The sequence below is a fragment of the Ambystoma mexicanum genome, chromosome 6q (genome assembly GCF_040938575.1).
Source record: "Ambystoma mexicanum isolate Mex_15411 chromosome 6q, UKY_AmexF1_1, whole genome shotgun sequence".
Classification (NCBI taxonomy): domain Eukaryota; kingdom Metazoa; phylum Chordata; class Amphibia; order Caudata; family Ambystomatidae; genus Ambystoma; species Ambystoma mexicanum.
In genome coordinates this window covers 1,602,867,601-1,602,881,199 of record NC_090937.1, presented here as the reverse complement: position 1 = coordinate 1,602,881,199, position 13,599 = coordinate 1,602,867,601, and the positions used below count along the sequence as shown (strand labels likewise).

The 13,599-nt window shown below is 45.7% G+C and overlaps 1 protein-coding gene across 6 annotated transcripts in view; it reads left to right on the top strand.

Annotated features, from left to right (window-relative positions):
* DCTN1 (dynactin subunit 1) overlaps positions 1 to 13,599 on the top strand; it is a 1,327,898-nt gene that overhangs the window by 383,097 nt on the left and 931,202 nt on the right. For all 6 annotated transcript variants that reach the window (XM_069632341.1, XM_069632339.1, XM_069632344.1 and 3 more), the window contains exon 4: positions 7,643 to 7,674. In XM_069632341.1, coding sequence (XP_069488442.1) covers positions 7,643 to 7,674 — 32 coding nt within the window. The remainder of the gene's footprint in view (positions 1 to 7,642; positions 7,675 to 13,599) is intronic.

Genomic DNA, 13,599 nt, shown 5'->3' with positions numbered 1-13,599 from the left:
TTGGAGTCATCTTCAACTCCTCTCTCTCCTTCCTCGCTCATACACGGGACATTGCCAAGAAGTCCCACTTTCAGCTTCTTCTTTCTGGAAGGAATTCTACCTTTCCTCACTTTCCAGGACCTCTCCCATTGCCTCTCTTAGGAACTGCATTTGGACAACATTTGGGCAGTAGATTGACACTATGGTTATCCTAGTATTTTCTAAGGTCCCCGAAACCGGCGGGGATTCAGCACTTTTAGTCACCCCCTTTTCGACCAGTCACGGCTTCCTGTCCTTCATCTCATATCCCTGTTCTCCTTATTGGAGGGTGTGTTTAACTTCTTGAATTTTCTGCCACCCTGCATCCTCTTTGTAACCTGTGGGCTGCTGGGCTGCTGGGCCCCTGCCATTGCTTCAAAGGCGCTGCCACAGCTCCCTCTTGGTCCCCAGTCACCTCTTCACCTTTGATGACTTGGAGCACCTGAAGTGCCTGTTGACTGCTGGTTACTCAGTAGTCCACTTCTCCACAATCTAATGTCCAGGCAAAGGGAAAGGACCACCAGTATCTGATGTTCTTGTCAGTGAGCCATTGCATGAGGGGAAAGCAGTCCATGCGGCGGACCAGGGTCAGGGCAGAGAGGTCCTGAAACACCTTGATCATGTCACCTTCAAAAAGGACGCTCCCCAGGCGCTTTGCTTTTTCAAGAACTTCCATCTTCTCCCTGTATTTAAGGAAGCGGACCACTATGGACCTCGGGCCTTTGCCACCTTTGCCTCCTCCTCTGTGGGCCCTTTCCAGCTGCACCTCCTTGCCCCCTTCGAGAATGAACAATTGGATTATTAGGCCCTGTACCTTTCGTCCCACTTACTCCGAGGATTCTTAAGTTATTGCGTGTCTCTCTCTTTTTTTAAGCTGTCCAGCTTCAACAATGTTTCTTCTTCCCTCATTTCGAGGTCCGCTAGACGTGCTTCATATTTCATGTCAAGGACGTCCATTTGTGAGTGGTTCCCTCCATTTTGTCCTCCCAATTTGTCAATCCTGCCCTTGAGTTCACAGATAGATGCTTGTATGTCTCTTCTAATTGCTTTGATCTCATTAATTGTGTCCTTCAGGTCTTCTCTGGTCAACGCAGGAGTGTTTTCTCCGGTCGCCGTCTCGTGCGACCTTGAAAGGGCGGGGATCACCCCGTGGGTGATCCCTGAACGTCTCTGAAAGCTTTGCAGTGAAAGAACCCCTGTGGGGGACTCATTTTGGCTGTGGACTGTCCTCGTGTCCTCTGCAGGGCAAATCCCTGGTTCTCAGTCTGGGTGTGGCCCCCTTCCTTTTGGGACCGAGGGTGATTGAGTGTGGAGGACACGGTCTAACTTTCTCCATGTTCTGACAAGGACTGGGCATCTTCACCTGGTATTGTGTGTCTGTCCATGGTCTGGGGTCCATATGGGGGCCCCTGCTGGGGCCCGCTCTTGGATATGGGCGACGGCCGTCCGTTCTGCTTCGAGTATGTTGGGGGTGCTTGGGTTTCAACCCCAAGGTGGGTCCTCACTCCACCCTGACCCAGCTACCGCCGCAAGTTAGTCCTCTCGGGGGTTGGGGTGCTTCTCCCCCACCGTCGTGTGCAACACTGGATCAGTGTCTTTCTCAGTGTGTAGGTTCAGGGCCCTTGGTTACTACTCAGTAGCGTCCTGCTTCAGATCCCGGCATCCACTTTTGTCTCTGGGGCGCTACAGCGTCTCGAGTCAACCCCCAGATCTGGTGCTGGCACTTGGCACTGTCTTCCCTCACCCGCAGGGGCACTCAATGTCGCCAGCATGGGATGGGGTTGTGCTGGGGCTTCACATGTGGGCGTCCTCTATGAGATTCATGTGTTCACCTCCTTGTCGGAGCTCTACGCCTCTGCTCCCGGTCTGTCTGCACTTCAGTCTTCGCTCAATGCATTCCTCGGTTTACCCCAAGACGACACCCTCGAGGCTGCGGGAGGGTGGAGAACAAAACTCAGTATGCCCAATGGCTCAGAGCGGAGCGATGTCTTCACGCATCCATCCTGGTAGGCGCCCCCTAGCGCTCTCCCGACTTTACCTTTTTTAAATCACGCTCTTGTTTTATTTGCCCCAGTGTCTCTTGGTCTGGATGGTTCTCTGTCATAGGCACCAAGTTCAACGTTCACCTTTTACTCTCCCCTTCTCTCTGGGTTAATTTTGATCACTTCGCTTTTACAGTTCGTTCACTTTATCGCTACAAACAATTTACCTTTCACTGAGACTTTTGAGTAGGCTACTTCCATTATACTAAAACAACCATTTTAGTATAATACATTTCACAGTCAAACCTTGTAGGGTAATATTATGGAAACTTTGAACTGAAGCACAATTGGCATCAAGGCAACAATGGCACTAATGTAAAAAATAAAAAATGTTGATGTGTTTTGGACAATGTTTCTGAGGTCCTAGAACCTAGTGCCCTGTTGCATAAATACATTGAAAGAGTATTGTTTTTCAATATGGGGCATGTTTTGCCCCAGTTATAACTGCACTGGTACCTGTGGAACGTTTCTAGAATAGCGACCGTAGTATTTATCTGCTCCATTAAAATGAGTAACCCATTGTTGGTAAGTTGATTGTAAGCTATGAAGGGTTTCTTTTATCTTTTTTTGTCTAAAATGTAATTAAAAAAAGGATGCGAACAATGTGAGCAGCAAGGTAGCAGATTCATTCATTCATGAGTGAGGGATGAACTTCACAGTTTCAGCATCGTAACCGTGGCAAGGTTTTGTTTTCTGATGTGATGGCTTTAGGACAAATGATGGGACACTTTTGGACCTGTATTCAAAAGGACAAGCTGTCCTACTAGGCGGGAGGTTTTCACGCCACTTGCCGGCCACGAATTCCATCAAATAGGACCTGTGGAGACTCTCTGTACTTGGTTCGAGTTTTGCTTCCTCTTCCTCGGCCCCATACTCTTTGCCTGCCTTCTTGCACTTGTCACCTCAGGAAATCCTGCAAGTGATCCAATCTGCTGCTCTGGGAAGCAATCAAGGTCGTTGCCCATCCCCAAAAAGCAGTATGTGGCCTTTTACTCCTGCACTGTTAGTGTTCCCAGGGGTATTGGTGCAAGTAGCATAGCTTCAGAGATCATACCTATTTTTGGGAAGGACAAGTATGAGATGTCTACCGATAGACCTATTCTTCTCCGGTTCTGACGTAGAACAACGCATCTTTTTGATAGAAAGTAAAAAGGTCCATTTTTATTTTTTTAACTAACTTTTTTTGCTGCAAAATGCTGGGGGAGACTCCCCAATGTCTCCCCTTTCCTCCTTAACGCTTCTTACTATATACTTACCCCAGACCCACATTATACATATTTGTGGAACAATTGTTATGATTTTGGGTGTCCTGACCCACGTTTGGACTATTAAGCTGCAACATTTGGTGCCGTGGGCTTAGAAAATCCAAGATGGAGGCAAAGCCCACAGTTGCGCCAGAATCCGGGAAAACCCCGCAGTTTGTGCGCACACCAAAATGGTTGCCTAACCTGCCACCCACCAGTGCAAGCATGATGGGCCAGGAGTGCCATGAGTGAAATGTGTGCCAAAGGAAAAACAGCAGTGCCGGTTGGCTAAAAAGGCGCTTTAAAATCACCTTTGTTTCCCTGAATGCAAGCTCAAAATGCCTATTTCAAACATTGCAGGATATAACTGAACACCAGCAGACATCTGGCAGAATGAAGTTTTGTGTGCATACAAAATCTGGAAAGATGAAGAGCCCAAAACAATGTTTATAACAAAACTGGCTGAGCTGTGGATGTCAGCAGCTTAACTGAAATTGGATTTAAAACCACTAAAATCGAAATGTTTAAATTAAATGAGTGACCTACTTTTGAGTGTCACATAGTTTGCAACTGTTAAATGTCATAGTTTTGAACTTAGAATCAGCATTCTAGCTGCATGTGTAAAAATTGTGAGTTTGATTTGAATGAAGAAAAACTGGGAACAAAAGTGACATTTAGCTGAAGCCTGGCTTAATGAAACTGGATTCTGCATGACAACTACCCCCGACAGGAGAGGGAATTCAGCAGCTGTGTTCCCAGGCCTGGCTGCATCCTGCTGCCCCTGCCAAAAGGAGATGACACCTCTCTGATTGAATCAGGGGAGTGGTACCTGCAGACTGCAGGAAACTGAACAAAGCCCTGTCCTGGACTCAGGCAAATGTTATATTGGGGGGGGTCGTAAAATGGCTTCCTCTTGGGAGAAACTGGGAGGGGAACTGCATCTGTGAGCAAGCTGAGCTTGGGGGAAGTAGATAAACCAGAAATTCCACCATGTGCTTTGGAAAACCACACCCCTTTGGGCCAGAGCATAATTTTTAAAAAGGTGTATAATTCATAGTGCGGACTTGTAAAAATGATATAAATAACATCATCATTCTTGTGATTTTTCTGTGCACCTTTTAAGAGGTGTTAGGACCCTGTGGTATGTTCTTGGGGATAGTAGCGGAAAAAAAGGTTGCTACTCCAAATGTATGCATGTTAAAAATCTGACACTTTATCATCTGAAACCCATATCCCCTGGTGCACATTTGTGTAAAATCTGGAAAGGTTTAGAGGTCGTGATCTGGATGAAAAGGGCAGAATTCTGTCATAAGTGGACACGACATCTTACAAAGACAGGGATCGGGTGGTTTGGTGCTACAGAAAATATGTTAACTGGACGAATAATATTAGAAAAATGGTACATAGATAAATATGTATTTGGATCAGAAATAGATTTGTGTGTAATTTGACAAGGGGAGGATCCTCTGACCATAAACCTACCTCCTCACTCTGACTCACAACCCAGTTCCCCCAATCAAGGAAGAGAGGAGGAACTGGCCAATGATAAGTTGAGAGGGTTGGGCATGCAGAATTAGCCGACCCACCCACTTTCTAAACACATAAAACGAGCCACTGGAAGCCAGATAGGACTTTTCTTTTTCACTTTCTGCGGAGCATTTTGACTTCAGACTTCACATCCAGAGATCCAGACTTCAAATCCATCAATCTCCAGAGACCAGAAATTAACTCCAGAATTTGTAGCAGAGAGGCCTGAATCCACAAGCTGAATCCTTTTTCAGCAGGCCTCCAAATCATTTGCAAACTATTCAACAGGCGGGCGAGCTGTTTGAATTTTTGCCAAGAACTTTTGTCAGAACCAGAGATCCAGACCGCTGTGCAGTGCCGCTAGCAGAGCTGACCCAGAAGTGAGCAGAACCAGGCAGACACCGTCCGTGGCGAGGGAACCGCAGTCCAATCCTGACCCGATCCGTAGCAAAGTGGCATTCCTGTCCAAAATATAGTGTGAGTACCGCCAGAACTGTGCAAAACCCAATCTCTTAGTTTAAAATAATCTAATTCAAACTATTTTACCCTATTTAGAACTGCTTCCTAGAATCGTGTCATTCTGTCATCTTTAAACCTCAAAACTGTCATCTGTCATTCTGAGCTTTAAAATTTCAAAACCGAAAAACTACCTTTACTAAATCGGACGTATCTCCGGAACTTTCCAACAAGCTCTAAACCGACTTGCTACTCCTCATACTCCCTCCGTAATTGCGCTCGACGCACGCGACTAAATTTGCCGCGATTTGACATTTTGCTTAATTTCAGCCACGTGTAAAAAGATTTGTCCTTGCTTTCCTTTGCTGAAATTCGTTTGCAACCTGAGAATCATTCATAGAGCATTGCTAAAGTGATCCTGAACTAATACAAAGTAGCTGTCACCCATCCTGAACCTCTAGAGGGAATTAAAATAATTTTAGCATATTTTTCACTTCTTTGCATACCACATCAAAGTATATTGCCTGTGTGTGGGAACTGACTTATATTTGATTGCATTCCTGAGAACTGTGTGCTTTTCTTCCATCTCTTTACCTTGCATAAAGGGGGGGGTGAATTGTCAAAGAAAAGTGATTACATTGTCTTTTGTTGAAGTCATATCAAGTTCATTTTCTGTACTGCATTTTCATTCATCATTGCATTGTCCTTGAAGCCATAAAAGCATTCTCAGCTACTTTATCCTCTCTATATCACTTCTAAGCCATCAAAAAGAGTGTACCACTGTAACATTATCCATTGTTGATCACTATCATCCTCACAAGTGTGCTATCAAATATTAATTTACTATCAAAGTGTGATAGATATATATTGTATAATTTTCATATAAACTTTTTAAATTTGCAAAACAAACCTACTTCTTGGCTCAGCAGGGTCAGGGGGAATCTGAGAGGGGTGTTATATAAGGGTTGTCATCCAGAGTAAACAAACTGAACATAAAAATACATCAATAAGGGCTTCCATCAGCATCCCAGACTAGGCATTGACTTAGCTGTAGTGTTGAATTGAAGTCGCTTACAAAGACCATTTTACTTTCAGTCAAAAAGGTGAGTACCTTCTCTTCTGTATGCAGCCAGTGAAAAATGCCGTAAAGTTATCCAAACCAGGATCCTAGGATGGGAAGAGATGCATTGCGTGTTGACTCCTGTCGGGCTGGCTTCCAACATAGGATGGGAGTAAACTGGCGATATGCCTGATGCACTTGACTGAAATGTTAGCCTATATTTGGGCTAAATCTGTCTCCATTTGCTGTTCAATGTACAGCCTGCAGTCTCGCCTACAATGGATGCAGTCCATCCGGACACAGTTGCTGCAGTGCCGCTACGCACTTGTGCGCACACTGTTGTCTGTTTTTATACAGTGCCGGCACTAATCTCCCACTGAAAGAAGCATGCACTACTGCCATGATTCTCTTACCCGCACACTATGCTGTGGATTTGCATCCTCGCTCTAGAATGTGGCAGCAAAATGCATGCAGAGTTGCTGTAATCCTGCTCAGTTGTATATGCCAAGAAGACTGACCATAGAATGTTCCCATTAAAACACATTCCCCTCCCATTTGCTGTGATAGACATCCACGCACTTTTGGTTACCACAGGGTTTACAGGCAAACCATCTTAAAATGGCAAATTAGAAGTAAAAACACAGAATATGTTTACCTGTCCATCAGGCAAAACGCCTTCTTAAAACTTGGCCCTGGCACCAAACCCCTTTCCCTCGGCGTCCTGAGTTCCACAAATCTGGTTGGGTAGTTTGGATGCATAAGACACCAGTATCTTCTTGCGACACAAATGCATTTTCAAAACACAGAAGCCATGGCTGTTGGCCTTATCTGTGCTTGCTGTAGCCTGTCTTTATCTAGTTTCTGATGTAATTACAGATGTACCCGAAATAGATACTATTAGGGAGGATAGTTCTTCTTAAAGGATCGTCCTTCCCAGCCAAGAATGTGGCTGCTCCTCCACTTTCTTCATTTCAAGACACTGCTAAAAGGGATCATCTTACATTCGAGTGCTTAATCCATCCCAGTGTGCAAACTATATAAGATCTAAAGGGATTCTCTGCAGTCTGTGTCACTTTGCTTGTTAACGTGCAAGTGAACATTCCTGAATGTCGGGTGATGGCCCACACTCGCTGGGTGACACAATCTATTGACATAACCCCACTCATACCACTTCGTGTCTGATTGACTTTCAGAAGTAGTCCTTACTATTTACTCTTGATGTCGAGCCCACATGCACATTGTAAAGCTTATTATATTGGTGTTAAATACATTGAAAAACTTTTTCTGTTTTACAGAACCAGCGGAAACGCCCAAAACGAGTAAGCTGGTGAGTGAAAACCATAGCATTTTGGTTGTGTTGTAACATTGACTCATGAACCTTTTATACTTTCTACTTTCTTATGAGGACTGATGCAGTTTAAAAAAAATAAGTAATAACTTTGGTTGCAAGTTTGCATGACCTGGAACCAAGAATGTCCCCATGTTTCATGTACCTTTTCACCCCAGAGCCTCTGAAATAACCCCATCCCGTGTCCTCTGTCATCTGAGGTTCGCATCGCCCTGCAAAATGTTCAGTGTGTGATGCACCAACTCTCAACAGAGGGAAAGCCAAAATAAGGGCAGACTACAGGTACCGTCTTCAATCTTTGGACAAAGCTTGGCGCATTGTAAAAAGTGCAGTTATGAAAATTCAGTAAATCAGCCATCTCCCAGTAAGCTGGAGCCGCTGCTGAAGAACATGGAGCTAGCAAGCATGCCGCTTAAAGCAAATCTAACTCAACAAGCGAGTCACCATTTCAATCACTCGGATCTGATGATAATCTTTTGAACCGCAGAAACGACCTGTGCCAATCTCGGTGGTTGGTATAAATGGAGCGCATGCGGAATGGTGTTTCACTCTGTCAATTTCAAGTTTCCATTCATCCAGGCCAAGGATACATCAAGAAAATGGATAGAATGCCCAAGTCCCAAAGTGAATTGAATACCTTTAAGGTGTTGTGCCTGCTCAAGTGATAATGTCATGTTTGTATTTGTCTCCATTTTGCTTTGCTCATTAAGGAGAGTGCAGAGAAGGTAATGCAGAAAGCGATGGCTTCAGTTGGGCTTTAGGTCAGCATTGCAACACCATCTGGAGCCATCACATACAATTCGTTTACTGTGCTCTGTTTAGTACCAAGGTAGTGTTGGAGGAATCCCTGCAAGGGGTCCCTAGTTTCTGCAGCAGGAGGATTGCCCAAAAGGGTGAAGCGACGTGTGCCACCTTGAAAGATATCATCTTATTTTGTAATATTGCTTATCAACCTATAATGATGGCATTATGTGGACGAAGATTGGGGGAATAGGATTGTCTTGGCCAATCAAGTGAACAATTGTTTAGCTTTTCGGACTTTCAAGCCGATCTTGCTCAAGGGGACACTATTCTCGGAACCGATGCATGACTGTACTGGGTTTTATGTTCATTTGCTGACAGTTTTGTTTAAAGTAATTTCTGATGCTGAAAAATGCGATTTTTCTTTTTTTTTTTCTTTTGGTGGCTCCGCCTGTCCCCAAATCCTGCTCTTTCCCTGTTCTTTTACCCCTTCCCGAACCCCCTCTCCACTCATTTTAACCCTTACCTCGTCCGCCCATGTAGATTTTTCAAAAATAAATTCAGCTTCGTAAAACACTTGGGAAAAAGTGTCAGAAGAACAGCTCTATACCCTGTACTGATAGATGCATCGTTTACTTATTGAAGGCTCATCTGGATCAATATCTGGTGCATGGAGTGTGGTTAGGAGGGGGGGGGGCGTGTAACCCAGCGTTTAACTCTTTTTAATTGTGGGTCCTTTAGTGGGTTCTCAAGGAGTTTCTCTCATTTATTTGAACATAGTGTATTGGTTAAAATACAACTTTCCACTGATCTCATACAATAAAGTCACAATAGCTTGACAAAGTTTACAATATTTATCAATTTCATATAACACTTCCGGTAGTCTGCAATCGCGTTTATAAATCAAATGCATTTCCTGCTCCGGTCTCTGTCAAAACCTATTTGTATAAAGTTGCTTTTCTCTATAAACTAATTGATTAAAAAGCAGACTACGGACCTCTGTGTTTGAAATGCGCAGATCTTAAACAAAAATGGCAAGTACGATTCAGTCTACCGAGTTCATTTTATATACCACTAAATGAATTTGTTTAAACCAAATTTAATTGAAATGGCGTAAAGCATTGCACTACTCTTCTACAAGGAAATGTACTTCTATAAACACGGAACCTCCCTATGATTGGGGAAAGCCATTAACTATTCTGTTGCTCTCACTCGCTTAGCAAGATGGTCCTAATGCGGCCCCCAATCCCATTTCACTATCTGTGAGAATACAAGGGGGTCGTCCACCCTGGGCGAGGACACAACTCCCTCTCATCTGAACCACCGCATTGCTATTTAACAGGATTATTAGCTTGAGAAGTACCTCTGGGATACACAAGTTATATCATTTCTGCAAAAGAATTGACTGATTAACCCTATGAAAGGCTGCTGTAAGGTCTGAATAAGCGTCCTATTCCGGTGGAGTACTGACTACAATAGCCGTGTGCCTTAGACATTCAAGTTAGTCTCCTGGCCCTTTCTGTACCCTGTCTGCTGCATTGACCATGTTATATTTAGCTTGTCCAGCTCTCAATTTTCCTTATATTTAGCAGGGCAAATATATGCGCCATTGAATAGAAGGGTGTGTGCGCTGCTTAATCCTCTGGTGCAATGGGATTCCTTGGTTCCTCTCCCAATGTGTGCCCAAACTGCGCTGTGCACATTTACAAGCAATAATACTGCAGATATCTGTAGTTATTGCAAGAAGCTGAAACTCTTTGGAAGGGAACATGCAAATATCCGGCACAGTTGTCAACAAACCATGTAGCTCCAAAATATGGCACATTCTATACACTGGGATTTAAAAGATTGTCACAAATGGGAATTGGATCCTTTCCGTTGCCGCTGGTAATTCAAAGATACGGTTGGCCAGGAAAAGATGTATTTACCACTAGAGAAAAACAAACAATGCTTGTATTTCACCTCTGGTTTCACCATCCGGTGCCTCTGGGAGAAGCTTAAATGCGTTGGCCCTGTCCATTTCTCTACCCTACTCTACCCTTTCCCCCCAATTTTGTTGATTCAGAACGCGGGGAAAAGAAAGTGGACGAGACCGCCATGGCATGGACCACTATTTTGGAGCCTGGTGGTAATTTCCTCGTCAACACAACAGTGTTATGTCACTGCCCAGTCTCTGCCAATAAGGCACTACCAGTGCAACTTAATGTAGTGTTGACCAAGCTCAAGAATGCCCCTGTGAGTTATTCTTGTCACTTATGTCATCGTTTGGAGGGTAGTGGTTATTTTATCAATAATGCCAGCCTGAATAGTGTCAACAGTCCTGTTTTGGTCAACTCAAAGGGCTATATTTGATGCTTTTCTGTGTCAGTGAAGTTGTGCAGTAAACCAAGTCTTCCACAAATGATTAGAAGATTCTATGTGTACTGACGTTACTCTCGCTTCCTGCAACTCCAGCAGAAGTGCAAACCTTTTCCAAAAGAAAGCTGCCTCTTTGCAGACTTTGATCTGAGCCCCCAGCAGGAGTGTCCATCGGTGCACCAAGGCCCTCGCCCTCGGGTGCATCACCAATCACCTCGCAGCTCCTGTGTGTTCCTATTGGAGGATGCCGAACATCCTTTTCTGACCTTCACTTCGCGTGCAGGTCATTAATCGCATGTTTCAGTGAATGCCTTTGCAATGTTACTAGGTAGTTCCTGTCCGTTTTGTGCTCGGACTCAGCCCAGCTTGTAAAGAATCCACCTTCATCCGGCTATCATTTTGTAACCCCCGGCTCCAATGGGTTCCAGTTAGTAGGGGTGATGGGTAGCTGTAGGTAGGAGGGCGAATGAAGGAATGAACAGGAGAACGCAAGACGCCAGTGTTTTAAAAGTTTCTTAAATGTCCATTTGCTTTGACTGTAAAATAAGGACCGACTTACCTGCCTGTACTAAGTTCCCCACCACCTGGGACACGTGGAACACTGTGACTAGGGACAATGTGCAGGTCTCCCCTGCCAACAAGAATGGACTTACCTTGGAAGACTTCCGAGCAGGCAGTTAAAAGAAAAAGAGTTGGACTTGTACAGTTGCAAAAGAGGGGAAAGCAGAGCAGAGGAGGAAAGAGAAAACAAGGAGCAGGGAGAAACGAGTGTGCTCCCTGGTGGGGAAGGGGTCGCACTCTCGATTTGGTGCCGAGGGCTTTGGGCATCTAGTTGGGCAGGTTGCGTATGGAAGCTGGAGGCCGGCAGAAAACAATGGTCTGTGAGGGGTGCGGCCAGAGAGAATAAGCACCCCAGCCCGGCGCTGCATTCGTGGGGATATTCAGGGGAGTGGTGCGCCCGGGAAGGCAATGGCCCACACGGACCTGGAAGGAAGCAAGGAAGCCCTGGGTGGCATGAGGAGAGGAGACGGGTTCAAGAGGCAACCCAGTCCTGCTGAGAGGGGCATGGCCTGAGTGGAGTATGGCCTTAGGCAAATGCAAATTGCCAGGCTGCGTGCGATCCGATTGAAGGTGGATTGGTTTAGGGGGGGGGAGGAGAGTGGCGCCCTAAGGCCAGATGAGGCGAGTGGTGAAGATGGCTTTCCCTTGGCGTGAGAGAAGCCACCATCGCTGTGACCTTTCTTAGGGAGGCCCAGTTATGACTCCTCTGAATACTTTACAGTCCCACTTTGAGATCTTTAGTTCTTAATCTGTGGTGGTGTTAATCATCTTTCTGTTGGGGTAAATGTGCATTGGGTGAGACCTGTGCTGTTTAATGATTATATTCATTTTTGCACACAGAATATTTCTCTTCTTTACCAGATTGGTTCCGTTTCATCATCACCCAATCCTGTGGCCCGTATGACCCAGCGATGGTCTCGGCTGTTATGTAGTGCATTTTGTCACACATTCCTGGTTGCCCGGCTCATCATTTTTAGCAAAAGGACCAGTGATGGGGTTTCTTGTCAAGGTTCAGGCAGCGCAAGAAATGGGCCGCAACAAGATGCAGCGGCGCTCTGGCAAAGCTATGTCTTGCCAGAGCATTGCCCTGTCCTCAGACACAGGGGCTAGCGCATGGCACTCTCAGATCTGTTCTGAGGCCGGGTTATCCCTTCAACGCACAGAGAAGACTTGGCGGCGCTGCAGAGTCTTCTGAAAGGGGTTTGGGGTCTCCTGTCTCTACGGTTAGGTGCTCCGGCAAGACAATTCTTGCCGGAGCGCCGCTGCTTCTTGTTCCGGCCCAATTCCTTCCTTGGCTGGTGACGCCACCAACAAGTATCCTTCCTTAGTAATAATGAACTAATGTTCCGGCCATTTCTTGCACCGCCTGAATCTTGCGCTGTTCATATGCGGCAGCATTAGCGTTACCTTTGGCGAGGAATTCTTAAATGTGATAGAAAGTCTGCTGCTTCTCAAGGGGCACTCCTCTGCACACCTGTCACGTATGTGGCCGGACTACCTTCAGGTAGAGGAGATCTTTAGAACGGTGGCTAAACAAAGGTTTAGCTCTCCGCGCTGAGGGTGAACACCAGAACCCATGTGACACTCCTTGGCTGGGTCCCTGTCTCCGCGCTGAGGGTGAACACTAAAACCCATGTGACTCCTTAGCTGGGTCCCATATCTCCGCTTTGAGGGTGAACACTAAAACCCATGTGACTCCTTGGCTGGGTCCCATATCTCCAATCTGAGGGTGAACACTAAAACCCATGTGACTCCTTGGCTGGGTCGCATATCTTCGCTCTGAGGCTGAACACTAAAACCCATGTGACTCCTTGGCTGGGTCCAATAATCTACGCTCTGAGGCTGAACACTAAATAAAACCTGTGCGACTTCTTGGCTGGCTCCCATATCTTTGCGCTGAGGGTGAACACTAAAACCCATGTGACTCCTTGGCTTGGTCCCATATCTCCGCGCTGAAGGTTAACACTAAAACCCATGTGACTCCTTGGCTGGGTCCCATATCTCCGCGCTGAAGGTTAACACTAAAACCCATTTGACTCCTTGGCTGGGTGCCATATCTCCGCTTTGAGGGTGAACACTAAAACCCATGTGACTCCTTGGCTGGGTCCAATAATCTACGCTCTGAGTTTGAACACTAAATAAAACCTGTGCGACTTCTTGGCTGGGTCCCATACCTCCGCTCTGAGGGTGAACACTAAAACCCATGTGACTCCTTGGCTGGCTCCCATATCTTTGCGCTGAGGG